This window comes from Juglans microcarpa x Juglans regia, chromosome 3D (assembly GCF_004785595.1).
Source record: "Juglans microcarpa x Juglans regia isolate MS1-56 chromosome 3D, Jm3101_v1.0, whole genome shotgun sequence".
Lineage (NCBI taxonomy): Eukaryota > Viridiplantae > Streptophyta > Magnoliopsida > Fagales > Juglandaceae > Juglans > Juglans microcarpa x Juglans regia.
In genome coordinates, this window is record NC_054598.1 from 3,281,412 (window position 1) to 3,301,338 (window position 19,927).

Below are 19,927 nucleotides of genomic sequence, written 5' to 3' on the forward strand. Positions count from 1 at the left end.
AATATTGATTCATGAAACACGACGTCCCTAGAAATGAAAGTAGTTCTTGTTTCAAGATCAAAGAGTTTGTATCCCTTAATACCAAAGGGATACCCAAGAAAAATACATATGCAACCACGAGAATCAAATTTTTTCCTACCTTGAGAGGGGTAGAAGCAAAGTATAGTGAGCCAAAAATTTTCATATGAGTATAAGTTGGTTTAGAATTGAATGAAAACTCATATGGTGTTTTATTTTGAAGGAGTGGGCTCGAGGTCCTATTTATTAAATAGGTGGCTGTTAAAACATAGTCATTCCAATATTCAATTGGAAGACCAGCTTGAAATTTTAAAGCTCGAGCCACATTTAACAAGTGCTGATGTTTTCTTTCTACAATCACATTTTGTTGCGGGTGGCAACACAACTTTTATGGTGAATGATGCCATTGTTGTTGAAAAATTCAGTCATTTGAAATTCCCCCTCGTTGTCACTTCTTAGGGTTTTGATTTTAAGATTGAATTGAGTCTAAATAAAATTGTAGAAAGATTTAATGCATTTTCTAGTTTCAGATTTACTATGAAGAAGGTGTAACCATGTAGTTTTAGTAAAATCATCCACTATTGTCAAAAAATATTTGGACCCATCATATGCAATTGTTGAGCAAGGGCCCCATAAATCGCAATGTATTATTTCAAAAGGAGAAGATGTTATATGTTGACTAGTAGGAAATGGTAATTGATTTAACTTAGCCATTGGACAAATGTAACAAGGCTTAGTATTAATGGAAGAGATATGGTTCTTTACAATCAAACTAAGACAAAGAAAATATAGATGACCTAGGTGACAATGCCAAAGGTTGGTAACACCAGCATTGTTCAAAACAGAAGCTGAAATAGTGAAATGAGGTGTCAAAAATTGTGAAAGTGTTGTGGCTAGACGTGAAGGAGAAATTTCAGTTTGTAGCAAGTGGTAAAGGCCATCCTTCACTTCACCATTCTCAATCGTTATCCAAGAGAGAATGTCCTGAATAAAGCACAAATCAGAAAAGAAAATGAGACAGCAAGTGAGTGAAGTAGCAAGTTTCTTAGCGAAAAGGAGATTAAAGGTGAATGATGAAACACATAGAACATCTGTGAGGCAAATGGAAGCTGTGACCTGAACATTACCGATGTGTGAGACATGTACTTCAGTTCCATTTGATAATTTTATAGTGTGGGAGATAAGTGATGTGGCAGAAGTGAACAAAGGGGGACAATAGACCATGTGGTCTGTTGCGCCCGTGTCTATGATCCAAGGAAAGGTACTAGATTGTAATGCATGGTGTGTGTGAGTGGATAATGAAAGAGATATACCAGCAAAGTTGGAATGAGTGGAAGGCATGGACTGAATATGGTTAGCAGAGTGTTGAGCAGCAATGCAATACTCCCTTGGCTGAAGCAAAGCCATTAGTTGCTGAAATTATACCTTAGTTAAACCCACTTTGTTGTCACTGGTCTCCTCAAGTTGTGATGGGGAAGATTGAAGGATTGAGCAGCAAAAGTCGTAGGGTTAGGAGCCTTGTTGAAAAATTTATGACCCGTGGGATAACCATGTAATTTATAGCATTTATCTATTATATGACTAGACAAATGGCAGTGAGAACAGAAAGGGGCCTCGACATTGCTAGCCTTAAAACAGGTATCAAGTGTATGACCCATAATTTTGTAGCAAGTGCAAAAGGGTTTGTCTCTCTTTTGGTTAGGCCGTGTTTGGGATGAAATTTTGTGAGAGGAAAAGGGTTTCTTAATGGCAAGAGCCATTGAGTCAGGGGATGGGGCAGGTGGGTAAGCTGATGTTGGCGCTCTTGTTGTTGGATCAGTGAAAAAACCTTAGTGACAGGAGGTATGGGATCTAATAACATTATCTGATCACGTACATTAGAGTAAATATCATTCAAACCCATCAAAAACTGAAAAACACAGTCACGTTGGTAACGATCCAAGAGAGTAAACATGGTATCATAGTTGCACATGGGAATGGAGTCATAAATCGAGAGTTCATCCCATAAGGTTTTGAGTTTACCATAATAAACACTTACAGAGTCGTGTTCTTGGAGGAGACTGGCAAGGTTGTTCTTGAGTTGAAAGATACATGATCTATTCTAGTTGGAGAAATTGTCTTGGAGGTCGAGTCATATGTCCCGTGCATTATCGACAAAGACAACGCTAGATTTGATAGAGGAATTGATGGAGTTTTGAAGCCAGGAAACCACCATGTCGTTGCAGTACTCCCAAGGTTCAAGCAAGGGGTTAGCTGGGTCGGATGGGCGTGGGATATCACCCGTGACAAAACCCACTTTATTTTTGGCATGTAGAGCGCGACACATGGCGCACAACCAGGTGGGTAGTTATCGACTATGAGTGGGTCAATGACAAGAAGCAATGTTGGGTTATCACCATTGTCTAGGCAAAAGGGATTGCCATGGTTGTTGAGGTTCAAAAAGCGGGTCATATGTGTGGCACGGAAGGTGTTTTTATTTGGGTTTGTGTGGATTGTGGAATGATGAGAGTGGTGGGAGGTAGAATCACACGAGTCTTCGGTTGGGTCTTCCATGGAATTGTTTTCTCAAACTACTGATACCATGTAAGTAAACAAAGAGGAGAATAAATGGCACTGACGTGCAAAGAGAATTGTGCATGGAAGTTCCTGAGTGAAAATCGTGCTCTGTTATTGCATTGTGGAGAATGTACAATACTGCTTCTTTATACATGGGTTTCCTAACAGAATAAGATTCTTCCTAAAATTAGAATACAGCTTATCTAAAAGGTATTTCCAAGAATAAAATAATAACAACAAATAAACAAATACAAGTAATTCATTATTTATCCAAATAGACTAAGTTGTCTGGACGACTTGCAAAAGCTGGAAGAGGAGAGCATGCGGCAGCTTGACCATGGGCTTTGCTATCTTGAGGCTGGGCTTGTGTAGATGGATTTTGGGCTTCACGTTCGTTGGCTAATAATGTTGCATGGGCCGGGGGTGGGGTTTTCACCACACCCCATGCCTCCGTATCCCAGGGGCAAGGTACCCCAGCCCAACACTGGGGGACGAGGGCGGACTCCCCTTTATCTGTCCTGCCCCTTGCCCACTTTAATAATGGATTACAGTCTACTAAGCCTAAAAATTATTTTTGGATCAAAAAATGATCAAAAATATTTTTTTGGACTCAATTTGTAAATTTAAATTTTTAAATATGACTATAATTTAAAAACTATGTAGTTTTTAAATTTAATAGTACATATTTTGTGTAAATTATAGTGTAATACAAGAGTTTCACATCGTTTAATTGTGAGACTTATATTGTCAAGGCAATTTATAAAATAGTCATCTTACTACACTACAGCTTACACAAAGTATTAAGTAAAAGTTATACTTAATACATATTAATATATTTATATATATAATGGGTGTGGGGCGGGGCACTACTAGGGCCATACCGCCCCTGCCAGTGTCTTGCCTTGCGGGATGTGGGGTTCTACTGCCCACCTAGTACGTAAGATATAAGAACTAGCTAGAGGATATCAGATCGATGATGTGACTACTTTGGATTTAGATCTAGTACCATATAAAGTTGCATAATTTAGAAGCCAGGTAAAAGTAAAAAGGTCGAATGATATTCATATATTTGCTTGTCATCAGCATAGATCTCCAAATGTGATGCAATTGCAAGCTTTGTAACTAGAGACTAGTTTATTTATTAAGTAATTAAGCTGTGTTTGGATGTTAAATTGAATTAAGTTGAGATGATAAAATATTGTTAGAATATTATTTTTTAATATTATTATTATTTTAAGATTTGAAAAAACTGAATTATTTATTATATTTTATGTTAGAATTTGAAAAAGTTGCAATGATGAATTAAGATGAGTTTAAGTTCCAAATGAAGCCTAATGTTACATGCAAAATTTAAATGTAATATTTTTTTGTAAAAATGTGGGTCACATAAAGAAAAAGTGTGTTTGCGTACTTTTTTATAGAAAGGTCCACTTTCTTATAAAGGGTTTACATAAAATTTGTGTATTTAAAATTTATATATACCATTTCTCTTATTTATTATAGTGATATGAATATATATATATATAGTTTGAAGATCAATATATTGCCGGATGAAGTGATCAACAAATTTTTTTTTTTTTTGAACAAAAGTGATCAACAAATTAAGTTGGCCTTTTCTAGTACTGGACCAGTGAGACTGATCTTTATTCTTTAACGTCGAAAAAGCACTAGTCATGATCACGAGGGGTAACCCGTATCTTATGATTTTGATAATTAAATGGTCAGAGAAAAAACTCGAATTATATATATATATATATATGTGTGTATCTTAAGATTTCAAGAGAATTAACTAAGAGTATAACTGAAATTTATTATAATAATATTAAGATTTTTTCTTAAATAACATGATGTCTGATATTTTATTGATTTAAATATTGGGGATGCTACTGTGCCACCGTTGGGTGTGCCTAGGCCAAATGTCATTTTTTTTTTATATATTTTTAAAAAATATATATATTAATATACTAATAGTCACTTTTTTAACTATTAAAAAAAATTAAATACATTAACAGTTAAAATAAAGAGAGAAAATCATGAGACATAATATCATTTTCTTTAAATCTTTAAAAGAAATGGTAATTTGATAGGCAAACATATATTTTTTTACGCCCCTTTACAAATAGAAAAAATTCTTAAAAATAAATTCACGTAATTACAAATATAGGGGTAGTAACGTCTCTGTATTTTTTCTTTTTTATTTAATATAGTAAAAGATAATTTTCTTAGTATAGTAACCAATCACTATCAACGTTTAAATTAATCAAAATATGAAAATCATTACGTTTGGAATAAAGATTAGACAAAGACGTGGAAGAATGACGTGCGACAAGTGAGGAAAAGGACGTACGTCGTAGCTGAATTTAACCCTTCATAACCCATACATTAGAACCTCCTCTGGGCATTTGACAACAGCAGAAAATATTGACCGTGTGATTATTCGGGACCCACAAGAGCCGACGGTTTGGATCTGCACAGTCCATGGAAAGAGCAGCATTGAAGAGAATCCGGGTGCCGTGCGTTAGGTGGTTATAGTTCTCTTTCTCCTTTAGCTCGTTTATTTCGCGGCTTGCTTTGATAGAAACGAAGAAAAATACGGAAGCAACGCCGATCCTCTCTCTCTCTCTCTGCCAAAGCAAAGCTAATGCTTTCTCCTTCGTCTCTCGAAAAAGTAAGTGTTTTTTCTCCGATTAGTCTTCGATAAAATTTCAAAGTGAGCTTGCTCAGCTTAGCTTTATTTCTCTGGTTGTAGTCTCTGGTAGATATGTCTTGTAACTTGTATTGATTAATTCGGTGAGGCCACCAGAAATAAATTTGATTAATTCGATGAGATTTGAAATACATCGGGTTATCGTTAGAGAAACCCATGTTTAATATACTCTTAGTCCTGCTTATGTTGTATTGGGTTTTGTTTGTCCTGTAGAATTTCACGAATTTTTCATTTTGTTTTTGGTTAAAACCTCTGTTTGGTTGTCAAGAAGCTGGGGGATTGAAAACAGAAAGGTGAAGATTGTTGTTTTAATTGACAGTTATAAAAAAAAGGGGTCTCTCTAGTGAATTTTCTCTCTCTATCTTCTCACTTCTCTTTTTATGCGTGGATCTATTTTCTTCCCAATCTTTTCGTGTCCATTTTTAATTTCTGGAGAATGGGTTTCATTTCATTTCGTGTGAAACATTCTGGTTTTATGCCTAAGCACTCAGATTTTTCTTTTGGTCAGTTGAAACATGTGAGGTTGGCGCCGCATCTGTCGGTTTGATTATTTGCTTGTGGGTATCTTTGACTTTTTTGACACCGCTAAATGAAAGAGTTCTGTTAGCCGATGATTTTGGTGGGATAGTAATCTGCATTTTTTTTTCCTTTTCCTTGATATCAAATCTGAAAGCACGAAAGGTGTAACAGAATGGAGGTTCACGTTGTGACTAGTCTGCCTTTTAATGGAGTTTTACAAACTACTTACTGTAGCAATATGAAGATATATGTGGGAACATGATACAGTCTAACCAATATAAAAGGAATTTTCTTGTTTAAGACAAATTGGTGTGGAAATTTGAGGACTGCCAGTGTATTTTTTATAATTGACCTTTGACATTGATTCTTTTTTTTTTCTTTTTTCTTTTTTTTATAGGTCTTTGACATTGATTCTGATACCATTTCATTCTTTCTTTTAGTGTGCTGAGCTCAGATATGCTTAGAAGTTAGAACTGTTAACATTACCAAACTGATTCGTTTAAGAAGCTGGTTGAGTTTAGTTTTTTATTAGATTCTGAAGACTTCGATGGGGACTGTATTGAGCCTAAACAACTCTTGGGGAGAGCCATATGAGGTTTCACAAAGTGAAATTTGCAAGCGGCAAAGGTTGTCGTCAAGCTTTTGTGAGGAGAATTCTAGACTGATTTCCAGTCTCCCTGATGAGATATCTATTCAGATTCTTGCTAGAATTCCTAGGATGAACTATTTGCATCTCAAGTTGGTGTCTCGGTCCTGGAAGGCTGCCATTCTGAGTGCTGAACTTTTCAATTTGAGAAAAGAACTTGGAATAACAGAGGAATGGCTGTATGTATTAACTAAAGTTGAAAATGATAAGCTTCTATGGTATGCTTTGGACCCTCTGTCCAGAAGATGGCAGAGGCTGCCACCAATGCCAAGTTGTGCTTTTGAAGATGAATCTAGAAAGGGTTTGACTGCCCTTCGCATGTGGAATATGGTGGGCTCAAGTATCAAAATTGCCGATGTCATAAGAGGTTGGCTTGGAAAGAAGGATACATTAGATAGAATGCGTCTTTGCGGTTGTGCCATTGGGGCTGTTGATGGCTGCCTCTATGTTCTAGGGGATTCTCTAGAGCTTCGGCCATGAAATGCGTCTGGCGGTATGATCCAGTTTTAAATGCTTGGAATGAAGCAACTGATATGTCAATTGGTAGAGCTTATTGTAAGACAGGCATTTTAAACAATAAGCTTTATGTCGTTGGAGGGGTTACTAGGGGTCCTGGTGGATTGACCCCACTTCAGTCTGCTGAAGTTTTTGATCCACATACAGGTATATGGTCTCCAATACCAAGCATGCCTTTTGCAAAAGCTCAGGTGCTACCAACTGCCTTTCTGGCCGATCTGCTGAAGCCTATTGCCACTGGTATGACTTCATACAGGGGAAGGCTATTTGTACCTCAGAGTTTATATTGCTGGCCATTTTTTGTAGATGTTGGAGGAGAAGTTTATGATCCAGAGGTGAATTCGTGGGTTGAAATGCCATTGGGAATGGGTGAGGGATGGCCTGCAAGGCAAGCAGGAACAAAATTGTCTGTCACTGTTGATGGTGAGCTGTATGCTCTGGATCCGTCTAGTTCCCTTGATAGTGCCAAGATCAAGGTATATGATTACCAAGATGATGCTTGGAAAGTTGTTGCTGGAGATGTTCCTATTCGTGACTTCACTGCTTCAGAGGCTCCTTATTTACTTGCCAGTTTTCTCGGGAAGCTTCACGTGATCACCAAAGATGCCAGCCATAATATTGCAGTCCTGCAAGCTGATCTGCAGAATAATTTAGCTCCCTTCCCATCAGCTTCATCATCAGTGGACAATACTTTGCATGAACATGCTGAACCAAGAGCAGAATCGGAAAGAGATCTTTGGAAGGTAATTGCCACATGCAGTGTTGGTTCAGCTGAACTAGTGAGCTGTCAAACCCTTAACATTTAATGATTTAGGCAGACAAGTTACTTTTGAAGTGTTGGTTGATATACTTATAAAAAAGTGCTATTTCATATGATCATTTTTAAGAATGCTTAGCAAAAGTACGTATCAAAAAAGAATGCTGAGCAAAAGTAGAATTTTGTTCGTCAAATTATCTTCAATGTCTTCTTCTTCAGTAAAATGAATATATCTTCTTGGCTGTGGGCTTCTATATGTGTGTGTGTGTGTGGCCTGGGCTGTTATCCAGAGTGACTTGGCTGTTGATCAGTCTCCAAAGTTCTTTTTCTTTAAAAAAAAGAGTCCCTCCCATCTGGTTGGTTGAGTTAAATAACCTAGTTAATGGCCACCTGCCCAACACTCCCTCCCATTTTCAACAAAGACTGATCTGAGTGCCATGTTAGGGAACATGTCTAATATCACTCGTGCTGCAATCTTAGGGTTGGGTTCTAATCAGACTACAGGGGACTGTCAGTTGGAAAATGTTCCAGGTTGTTCTTCAGACTTGTAAGTTGGGAAATGCATTTTTCAAGGCATTTATTATATGGTATTTTGGCTAAAGAACATTCCATTGATTCGGAGGTATTGTCGTGACAACGAAAACAAAAATGGAAGGAGGGTGAAGCAAACAAGAATCCTTAGCCACCATTGCCATCATAGGGTACCTATAGCGAAGCTTCAAGGTGTTAGTAGAGGAGCAACTATGGATTTCGTCAATCTGTTGTGAATTATCTTATTGCTGAATAAGGTAAATTCGTACAAAATAGATACCATCGTGTAGCAGCACCAGAGCCAAAAACTTCACTTTTTTTTTATCTTAAATATAAATTTTAAATAGATAAATTTCGTATAAATTTTTAGAAATAAATAGGTCTCACTAATAAAGAATAAAGAATAATTTTTTTTTTATATTTTTTTAAGGTTGTCTATTTTTTTTTTACAAGGACGTATACAAATCATTTCTCCTTTTATCCTCACTGTTAAGCCTAACATTCTTGTGCATTCTCGGATTTCGATATTTTCTGTGTCGGTGTCCAAGAAATTTCATCGGTTTGGTGAAAGCACGGCAAAACCGTTTCCTGCTCGAGTATTGAAAAGGCAGCGTGGTTTTAACTCGTTCAAATGGGTCGAAAGAAGATCAAAGATAGCGTAATTTATGATCTGTCCTATCAAAAGTAGAAAGTTATGACTGTAAAAATTGATGGTTTAGTCGAATATCATTACGCCCCAACGACGTTCTGCAAAGAAATAACGTTACAACTGCATTCAGCCCAAACCACTTTGCTTTATCTAGTTGTGCATGGATGCATGCAACGAGAAGAAAACAGAACATTTTCATCGCCCAAAAAAGGCTCCGTAGCCTCTGTGGGGCCTCAAGGATACTCTCTGTTGCCATAAGCACGAACAATTCTGCTACAGCCAACCGGGATTGGGGAACTGTTGGGAAATCGTCACGTCAGCAGATATATATATATATTATTAAAAAAAAAAAAAAAGCAAACCCAGAAGGAAAACACGAGATCGCTGGTACGTGCCGGAAAGGTGAGGGGTCAACCTCCAAAGGTGGCCAAGCAGGACAAGAAGAAAAAGCTGCAAGGCCGCGCCTACAAGCGTATGCAGTATAATCGCCGCTTCGTCACCGTTGTAGTTGGATTTGGGAAGGAGCGTGGACCCAATTCTTCAGAGAAGTAAGCAGCTTGTTGTATGAGGAGTTTGGTTATGGAGGCAGTGGTTGTTCATGAAGCAACAGTTTCGCACTCTTATATTTTGTTTGTAGCTAAACTACATTTCAGTTTAGTAGTTTATACTGAAAATCTGACTTTATTTTGTTCAAGACTTCTCTTGAGGTTAAAAACTTGAAAATGCATGGGATGTGCCGATTTTGAGATTTTTAAAAAAATAAAAAAACACGAAAACAAAAGCAGACGAAAGGTAGCTTAGCGTCTGAGAGAGAGAGTGTCGTTGTCGTCGTTTGGCAGCGACCTTCTAAGCCCAACGCTCCACACTCCTTCCGCAATCTTGGGTTTGGCTTCTCTCTCTCCCTCTCTCACTCTCAAATCCCATCTCGCATTGATTCTAAAACCACAGTTTGGTACGCCAATCCCATCTAGTCCTTTTGAGAAAGATGTGAACTTCATTTGAAGACGACCAAAAAAAACATTGCTTTAAGACCAAATCAAGAAAAAGACGATGTACATTTTGAAGCCAAGAAATAATGTGCTTCAAACCACAGAAAGATGTAAAAGAAGGACATGAAGTCATGAACCTCCACATTCAGAAAGAAGGCATATCACCCAATCGTTTCTTAACATGAAGAATAAAAAATTACCAGACAAGAAGAATTTGAGCATTCTCACTCTGGCGTTCTTGAAAAATAGAGAATTTCAAGGAAAAAAAAGGGAGGGTGGCAGCACACGAGAGAGGTTGACAGCCCAATTGGGTTTTCCCAAGAACCTATTTTCGTCTTCGTGTTCGTCTGTGTGAAGTTGCGACCACTTGCTCTGTTCCGTGGGAAGACGAAGGGAACGGAGGGCAAAAATGATACGAGGTCGTTTGGTGTATATGAAATGCACAGTTTCATTTGTACACGTAGACGCCGGTTACGCGGGGGTTACCCCTGCCGGTTGCAACAAGAATTTTTCAAGCACGAAACCTTATGAATTCACTTTTCAACTAGCTGCAGAGCGCCATTCCCATTTTGTAAACCAGACGAACGATTGGACAATTTTTTTCTATAACCCCATCCATTCATGTACTTCTTAAAGTTGGGCTTAGCAGCCCCAAGTATTCATTTTACCTTTGCTTTCTGGCTTGCTTAAGAAACTGGAATCGAATCCTGCTTTCAACAAGGCTATAGAAATTACCGTTGTCATCATGATAATCTTTAGAATTGGAGAATGCGGTGAGAAGTCAATGTTCTAGCGGTATCCTCTGAACCAACGATTGCGACTTTCAAGACCTGGTGGCCATGAGACGCTGAGTCATCATCTCTATTAAATTTTGAAATTTAAAAGCTTTGGCTATTGTAAATTGTGGAGAGAATTGTTACAACTCCCTCAACTTAATTTCTAGCTTTCACTTTTCCATTTTGAAATGCTTTTAATCAGCTAGATTCAAATTCCATTTGGTATTTGGTAATGCCTCCAGCATCATCACCAACAAAACCTAAAAGTAGAAAAATGCAGAGTAGTTGATGATTTAATTCAAATCCTCACGTTCAATGAGCTTTTCAAGCTCCCAACATGAAGCACGTGCTGTCCCAAGGCAACTTTCCGGTTTCCAAGCTCATCAACCACACTCAGGTCTTTGCATACATCCACCTTGAACCTGACCTGTGCTTCTGTTTGTGCGGTCAAGAAGACCTTCTCAAATCCCAGCAAGTGCTTCTGAGGTGAGCTGTGCAATGATGGGGACGTAGAGAACAAGAAAACAGTATGGCTTCCACTCATCGCTCCTGTGTTTTTAACTCTCAGATGAATATCAAAACCAAGGTTTTGACAATGCTGGTCTCCAACATCTAATGACTTACATCTTGTCGAGTGACAAATGTGACTCTCTTCTAAGGGAATGAAAAATGTCTTAGGTGCTTGAACTAGGTGGTGCTTGAAGCTGGAATAGCTTACTCCATCTCCAAATGTATAAACAGTTTCCCCAGTGTAGAATCTGTAGCTCCGCCCGGGGTAACCATTGGATGGATCGGGTCTCATGTTCATGTTGGTCATGGGGACCTTGTCTGCAAAAGATTGCGGATACCATGTCATGGGCAGTCTTCCACCTGAAACAAGAGTGATCAATGGCTTCAATTTTCTATGTTATCAGCTTGCAGCAAAAGAAGACATGGAAAGATGATGACTTAAAAATTATGACGTCAGAATAGTTTTGTGATAGGGTTTTTGTAAATATATAGATTAGAGAAGATGTTTTGAAATTGAATGGCTTTTCATACTCGAGCGTATTTGACTTGGGACCAAGCCACTGCTTGTTTGGAATAAGTTGGGAAAATGATATCATCAAACAGAAGATAGCGATACACTTACTCGGATTAAAATACCCAAAAATAACATCAGCAATGGCAGCTCCTCCAGCTTCTCCAGGGTAACCAACCCATAGGATGCTTGTAATTTTAACATCAATTTTTGCAAATGAGATATCCATACCCCCTCCAGACATTATAACAAGAATTACTGGTCCTTTTGAGGCCTTTGCAACTTCTGTCACTAAAAGTGCCTGCTGTCCTGGAAGAGTGATATCGATCCTGTCGCGGCTCTCTGCCTCAATTGACTGATCTGCACCCATTATAAGTACAGTGGCATCTGCCAAGGCTGCTATTTTCTTAGCAGCATCTAGCTGTGCAGTGCTGCAGGCCACATTGGAGCAGCCAGGTTGATAAGTTGTTGCAACGGAGGCCGTTAGACCTTGCAAAGGAGTTGTGTATTTGCATGGGATGCCTGTGAAATTTCCAGCGACATTAGAGTTTAGACAGTGATTTCAAAATGATTTAGGATTGTGAGATACTGAATTGAGTACAAGAGGTTGGTAAAGGAGATCCCCCGTTGTTTGGGGAAGAGAAGTTCTTGTCTTCATGATGATTCAAATGGGCTCAAACTGTGGCGTTGACTAGTCTTTTTGGAGAATAAGCCCAAATATGCCTTGAGATGATTTTATTGGTCATTAAAAAGGAATATGGCTTTGATACTATTGTAATGATTCGAGAAGAGTCAAAACCTCATGTGGGCCAATATTCCAAAAGGACTAATTAAAGTTATAATCGGAGCCCCTTAAAATCATTATAAAGTGGATATCATGTACCACTATCCTATACTCAATCCGGGGTTATGACAATGTATCTCAAACTTGAGTGCGGTTGCTTGCCAATCATTCCATATTTTATGAATCAAATCATTCGATTAAATCTGTTTGTAGTTACGAAAACTTTCGTAAAAATCACTAAATGAATATTGATGCAATTTTCCCAAGGATAATGATAGCCACATCAAGAAGTCAAGTGCTGTATGATGGCTGCTCAATTAAGTGAGCAACTAGACACAGAAAATTGTTTTGAATGCATACCTTCGTAGTTTCCAATCATGGTTTTGGTGACATTGGCGTTAGGACCAATCACTGCCAAGGATTTGATGGCAGTAGGAGACAGGGGCAAATATGCTGGACTGTTTTTAAGCAGCACTATACCTTGCCTAGCAGCTTCACGGGCCAGTTCCTGGTTCTCCTGTGTACACACATCTTTTGGACCAAGTTTGCCATAAAGTTGCTTTCTTGGATCTCCATCGAAGAAGCCAAGTCTCATTAGGGTGCCAAAATTGTTAGTGATGGCCTTGTCAATAGCCGCCTCAGCAAGAAGTCCTCCTTTCACTGCAGCCTCTGTGTGTTTGCTCAGGAAAGATCCACAGTTTAGATCCAAACCTGTTCAGTTAAAAAAACAGTCAACATTTATCCCCATTAAAAGCTGCTCGGGAAATATAGATATCGACAACTGAAATTGGATGGGATACCAATAAGAGTACACATGTACTCGAAATTCTAGTGCTAGAAGGTAACGGTCAGATAACTTTTGATATGCATCCAAAAGTAAGGGATAAATTAGTATTTCAAATCCAGGTTCACTAAATAAATTGACTTAAATGCATTGATTTTTTTTTTTTTTCTATTTTTACAAGTTTAGTGATCTTGTTCTGACATGTGTAAGGATGGAAATGAAGTTACCTGCCGAAATAGCTATGGCTGCAGCTTCCTCTGGTGTCTTGGTGTAGTGTTGGGAATTGTAGAATACATCTACTGAATCACAATCAGAAACAATGTATCTGCAGCAACCCAATAATCATTATTAAAGATCACTGATGTGCATCCTGGACTAGATAATAGAAAATGATTTGGGAGACTCAAATATACCCATTTAGTTTCCATTCGCCTCGGATGACTCCTGCAAGCAGGTCTGGGTCTGCACAGGTCGGCTTACCATTAACCTTGTTGTAAGAACACATGACACTGGCAACATTGCCATCAATAACACAACTCTTGAATGGTGGTTGATACGTATCATCCATATCTTGCTTTGTTACCTAACTCATCAAAATCAAAACAAACAAAAGAAAAAGAAAGTTATAATCCAAAGAAAAGAAAGTAAAATTAGCTCTAGATTACAAAGAAAGCTGAACTAATGTAAATTACCACGGCATTGAAATGGTACCGGTCTGTCCCTTTCCAGTTATCCACATCATAGGCTGTATAATGTTTACAACATGCAGCAACCTTAAGTCCATTTGGGTTACCATCATCTCTTTGTTGAAGACCTCTTACATAACTCGATCCATATTTACTCGAGAGCAAAGGATCTTCTCCCGGAGTCTCCTGGCCTCTTCCCCATCTGGGGTCTCGAAATATGTTAATATTTGGTGACCAATATGTCAATCCTGCCAGTCCCACATTGTACATTGCTCTGGCTTCAGTTGAAACCACCTGTACACCATAGATAATAACCATTAAGCAATTTCTGTGCCATAACAATTCCGTGATTATAGACCAATGTTTGCTTAACAATCTTCAACTCGCGCGTTCACTTGATTATTCCTTTCCTATTGGATTTTCCAAAACTTTAACAATTCTATGTGCAATAAATTTATTTATTTTATTATTTATTTATTTTTCAATGACATTATAAAGAAAAATGTTAACGGAGACAGGTAAGTTCATCCCAAGAAGAGGCAGCGCTTGCAAAGACTTTGGCATCACGATCTTCTGTTACCACAAATTTCAAAATGTCCCAACAACTTGCCAACTGCTCCAACTTCCAACGCTAAAAAAGTTTAAAAAATAAAAAACTGAGAATGCAAATAGCAGATGGAGATCTATCGTGCTTAATTTCATGTTACTTTTTTGGTCCTTTTGGTTACTGAATTCTTTGGCTCTAACAATGGTTGCTAAGTGCCCATATTACACGTACTGTACACTTAAAAGATATTAGATGTATAATATCAAATATCAACTCTAAGTAATCAATCACCATCACTTTCTGTATCCTTCCCTCTGCAAGCTGGAAAATTATTTATAGCCTTCATATATTTCATTAATCTGCCGGTTTGTAATCTTACAGTATTATATACATATATGTGCATTGTATCAGTATGGCTATGTTATTGCCGGTGGAAAAAGGAGAGAGAAAATATCTTCCTTTTTCATGATAAAGCGAAAGTGGGGGGGAAAAAGTATTACTAATAGATATGCAGCATCTACTTTTCTTAATTGGTCATAAATAATTCAGTCCTGAGCTCAAGAAAATCTTAAGGGAAAGCATTGATGATAATTCGGATCGGTAGCTGTAAATAAAATTCATATATATAGATACCATCTCCTGAGAAACAATAGAAACTATAAACCACCGAACAATATCTCTCTAGCATTATCCTGTTGGATTGGGTCATTTGTTTTTCGTCGTATCCCAGCTGGGAAAGTGAAGATAGGAGTATCAGACGTAATGATGGCTGATATTAAAGATGAAAACTACTCCTTATCAAATACAATGAATTCATCAAACAACCGACACATTGTGATTTTGTTATCCAAAATAACTAACACCCAAAAAAATCACCAATTTATTTCATCATCAAACTCTGTTAACAAAAAAAGAATTCTGGCAATAAAAAATCTGCAATGAGTCACAAATGTAAATGAAAATCATCCTCACCATCAAACTCAAGAAGATGCTATTCTGAGATTTGGTTTGAACCTCAAAGAAAGAAAGACACTAGGCAAACACCTGGTAATAAGAAAGAAGCAAAAGATTCAGTAAAACTCTCTTACCCTTCCAATGGCTTCGAATAGAGAGGCATTGAACGAAGCGGCAGTGAGAATAACCTGGGGAAAGCTAGTAGCTCCAGGCACCAAGTTGGAAAACCGCGTCCCGGGACCCACGTTAGAGACTCCATGTAGAGCCTCAGACCACCATTCATACTTTGGTATCCCAAGCCTACTCACACTCCCTGCACTGTTCACCAAGAACCCAATCTTCTCCTGCAATGTGAGCCTTTTCACCAAGTCTGCCACTCTCGAATCAATCCCCAACGACGAGTTACAGAACCCGAGACTCGCCAACGCAGGATTGCTCCCAACATCACAGGCAAAAACAGGTGATGATTGGCCGAACACCCGGCCTGAGCTCAACAAAAGGAAAACAAAGAATATAGAAAAGCACAGCAAAACAGAGACCTTCGGTGCTCCGTTTCGAGGAGTTGCCATGAGGGCTAACTTTTACACGACGTGAAAGACTGATAAAATACAGAAAACTTCAAGCATAAAGGGAAGTGTAATGTTTCTTGGGCATTTGGGTCGTTATATTTTTATAGAATGGAAAGACTGTACTATGAATTACACACCCATGTTGTTTTCTAGTAGTCCGTGACAGGGGATAGGGAAGAAGAAGATAAAACACCCATTCAATGAGGCTTGTTTTTTGGCAGCAACCACTTGGGAAGAGAATCTATGATCCATGGACTTGTAGAGTCATGGGCTGGCTATATACAAGTCCGTGAAAGCTTTCTGCGTTCTATATTCTGTTCTGGTAATGTACCTTTATGTGAATACAAATGCACAACACAAAGACAGACAGTACGGTGCGCGTGATGCGTAATGTTGCGTTTTGTCATGATTTCAGATATTTTATGAATAATAGTAAAAAAATAATAATAAATAATAATAACGGAGTATTTTCAAAACAATTCACTGCTCAAACGGAGCCTGAGAGTATTCATACTTGAATGCAGAGGAGTAACGATAAAATATCTCGTACATTGGGAAATTGGGTCTTGTTTTTTTTTTTTTTTTTTCCTTATTATAGAGAGGGAGAGAGAGAGAGAGAGAGAGAGGTTCATTGCAGCTCATGGATGGGAAGATGTGGTGTGAGGTGCGCTGCCTGCCTGCCCTGTCCCAAGTGTCCCTGAAAGAGCTGGAGTATGCGCGGCATCTTTACCGACTTGGACTTAAATTAACCAGTCCAAATATAAATTGGAGTTTCGGCCGTCACTTTCATGGATCGGCCCGTCAATCCGATCTTTTATTGTTTGATGTTTCCTTAATTCTCATGTCATGTCTTTGTTTTATTTTGTGCCGGTTTACAAATCACGACAAATCGGATCGGAGGTTTCGGTTCGAACAAGGGCCACGGCTCCCTAAATGTTTAATTACGCATGTTGAGGTTACTTATTATTGATATTTTGTTCAAATTTTTTTTATTTAATATGTTTTTTTTTTTAAATAAACTTCTTTTTTAATTGGAATATTCAAACCGTATTGGAGGTTGGCAGTTTGGAGTGAAGCCACAGAAGCCAGCCAAGCTGGTCAAGTAAAAGAGAACGAAAATACCGAGACGGACCTTTGGGGGGAGAGAGAGAGAGTGAATGATGAATGGCCCAGCCGCCGCGGTATTGGTTGGGGGTTGGGGCCAGCACACTGCAGACCAATGAGAGTGAGAGTTTTCTACGACTTTGATGTCAGTCAAGTGGGCGGGACCCAAGTTGGCCCTCACGGGAGACTTTGGAGTTGGCGGGTGGGGGTCCAGCTGTAAGTCCTGGGGATGATCTTACTGTAACCCACTTTTACATTTTTAGGTTTTATTTTTATTTATTTATCTATCTAGATCAGATGCAGTTATGTCACGTGAGTGCATGCGCGTGGGGTTGGTTAATTAACAAACCAAAGTTGCAAACATCCGCCGTTTGGTAATTAACATGTGAATATGGTGGTGCAGGCTGGCACTGCCTTCTGCCTTCTGCCTAGAAGACCCTACCATTGTACCAAATCCCCATCAAAATCGAATTTCTTTGTTTTTTTTTTTTTTTTTAAATTTTGGGACTTTAAATGTATTAAATATCTGCTGCTACGTACAGCGAGGCGCCGAGGCGGGCAGTATGCGCCATTTTTTACTTTGTATCCGTGACAATATCCTTCCCCCAATCCAGTTTCCCGCCAAAAATAAAAATAAAATAAAAGGTAAGAAAGTATTCAAAATAAAAAAGTCAATTAACTCGTTCCCCGAGGGCATGTTTATATATATTTCTTTTTTCTTTTACAAAGCACATATGGCATTAACGTAAAAAAGATTGTAGATAACAAATAATATCATTTTCACTGAAATCAAAGTGTATAAATAAATAAAGATAATTTTGTTGGGATAAGTTTAAAAAAATAAAAAAAAGGCAGGAGAGCTGCCACTCTTGCCCCCCACTTTGTCCTTAGTGTAAAAGTGTGTTAAGTTTTATTTTTGCAAAACACACTTTTGCACTGGGGGCAAATTGGTATTTTTAAATAAAAAATAATTTTATTCATCATTCTCATATCACTCATTATACATAATTTTTTTATTTTTTATTATTTTTTTCTCTTACCAAATATATGATGTATGGATGATGAGTATAAGAATTCAATTAGTTTAGAAAAAATAAAATAAAAAATAAATATAATGTTAAATATGTGATGATGATGAGTAGCAAATCTCTTTTTCTAATAGCAATAAATAATGGTCTTGCTCATAAAACTCACAATTGGTAAATAAGGACATGAAGCTTGCTCCTTAGATAATGGACACTAATGTCTTGTTTGGTTATACAACTAATCTCTCTTATCTCATCTAATCATTACAATTTTTTCAAATTTTCACACAAAAAATAAAAAATAAAAGAGATTGAAGATAGCGGTGAGCTATCAAGGGGAAAATAAGGTCTCATTTGTTTTTATAGTTCATCTCATCTTATCTAATCATTACAACTTTCTTAAATTTTCATATAAAATAAAATAAACAATTAATTTTTCTCAAATCCTAAAATAAAAATAATATTAAAAAAATATTCTAACAATATTTTATTAATTTTCATCTCAACACAACTCATCTTATCTCAAAAAACAAGCGAGGCCTAAAAGACAGTCCAATAATGGATTTAACTTAAATTAAGTAATAATTTAAGAAGATAAAATATCAATTTTGGTTGTGTTTGGTTGTTAAACAAAACTCAACTCATCTGGAATTAATTATTGATGGGATCCACTATTTTTTCATCTTCTTATAAAAAAGTTAAATTCATTTCAATCTATATAATACATTTTAACTTAAAAAGTTAAACTATCTCAATGGGACCCAAAAAATATTATTATTTACAATTCAATTCAACTCATCTTAACATTCAAATGTAGCCTAATCTATAATTTTAAAAAGCTTGAATGGAACCTAAAAGGTTTAAGCTAGCAATAAAAACAAAATGGAGTTGTCAATACTTTGAAGTGGTGGGTATTTAGTTGGTTGTGATGGTTTTGTATTTACGCGACGAAATTCTGTAAATTAGCAATGAATTCGAATAGTAGGAAAGCGGTGGATTTCCCTAGACTGAGACCACATTGACACTAATCGCGAGCCATTTCATGTTTGTCTCATTACCCATTATTCGATCCATTATTAACTTGGTGCTGGTAGTCGTGGAATCGGAACTATAATATTGAGGACAACGTTGCTAAAAACATGCAAACAAACAAATCGAGTGGTACAAGCCAATTAAAATTAGGGACAATGAAACTTCATCTATGACAATTGACAAAGATGTAGCACCAGTGTGTGTGTATATATATATATATATATATATATAAGAGGATAGATAGAGAGTATCCCCTATTTACCAACCCAATTAATTCGTGACTATTCACTTTTAGAACTCGCTTAGATAATGAGATGATTTTATATAAGTTAAATAAAATATTATTTTTTAATATTACAAATTTAAAAAAGTTGAATTATTTACTATATTTTAAATGAGAATTTGAAAATATTATAATAATAAGATTAGATGAGATGAGTTGAAATCTGTAACCAAACAGAGCTTATTCAATCATAATATGTTGTTAAGGTCAGCTGGGGATCATAATCAAAGTACCAAACGTCTTATAATCAAAGCTATTAAAAGAAGAGTAATATTAGAGAGAAGTCACTATAACAGTACACACTTTACACTCACTACATGATTACTTTTAATTCTTTACTTTTTTATTTTAGACTTGAGAGATGTGTGGTCTAGATGATGCCACATCATGTGTACAAAATGATTACTCCTAATACTGACTTCTATCTATATTTATTCTTAAAAGAAAACAAAATAAAAAATTAAACCCTCTTTC

General features: G+C 37.2%; 1 protein-coding gene and 1 pseudogene across 1 annotated transcript; one reads left to right on the plus strand and one right to left on the minus strand.

The window, feature by feature from the left end:
* Positions 1-5,125: 5,125 nt before the first annotated feature.
* LOC121255407 lies at positions 5,126-7,841 on the plus strand (annotated as a pseudogene).
* A 2,909-nt stretch (positions 7,842-10,750) lies between these two features.
* On the minus strand, positions 10,751-16,308 carry LOC121255364 (beta-xylosidase/alpha-L-arabinofuranosidase 2-like). The gene is made up of 8 exons (XM_041155641.1): positions 16,078-16,308; positions 15,575-16,041; positions 13,946-14,233; positions 13,667-13,836; positions 13,481-13,578; positions 12,830-13,180; positions 11,797-12,207; positions 10,751-11,534 (listed from the first exon to the last, which is right to left on the minus strand). The coding sequence occupies exons 2-8, from the start codon at positions 16,007-16,009 to the stop codon at positions 10,963-10,965; spliced, it is 2,325 nt and encodes a 774-aa protein (XP_041011575.1). The 5' UTR covers positions 16,010-16,041; positions 16,078-16,308; the 3' UTR covers positions 10,751-10,962.
* Between the last annotated feature and the right edge of the window lie 3,619 nt (positions 16,309-19,927).

Bases quoted from the DNA above. Each gene is read 5' to 3' on its own strand.
- LOC121255364 (XM_041155641.1), bottom strand. From the start codon at position 16,009: ATGGCAACTCCTCGAAACGGAGCACCGAAGGTCTCTGTTTTGCTGTGC. The intron at 14,234-15,574 runs GTAAGAGAGTTT...TATGGTGTACAG, and splicing joins TATTCGAAGCCATTGGAAGG to GTGGTTTCAACTGAAGCCAG. The intron at 13,579-13,666 runs GTATATTTGAGT...GGGTTGCTGCAG, and splicing joins GGCGAATGGAAACTAAATGG to ATACATTGTTTCTGATTGTG.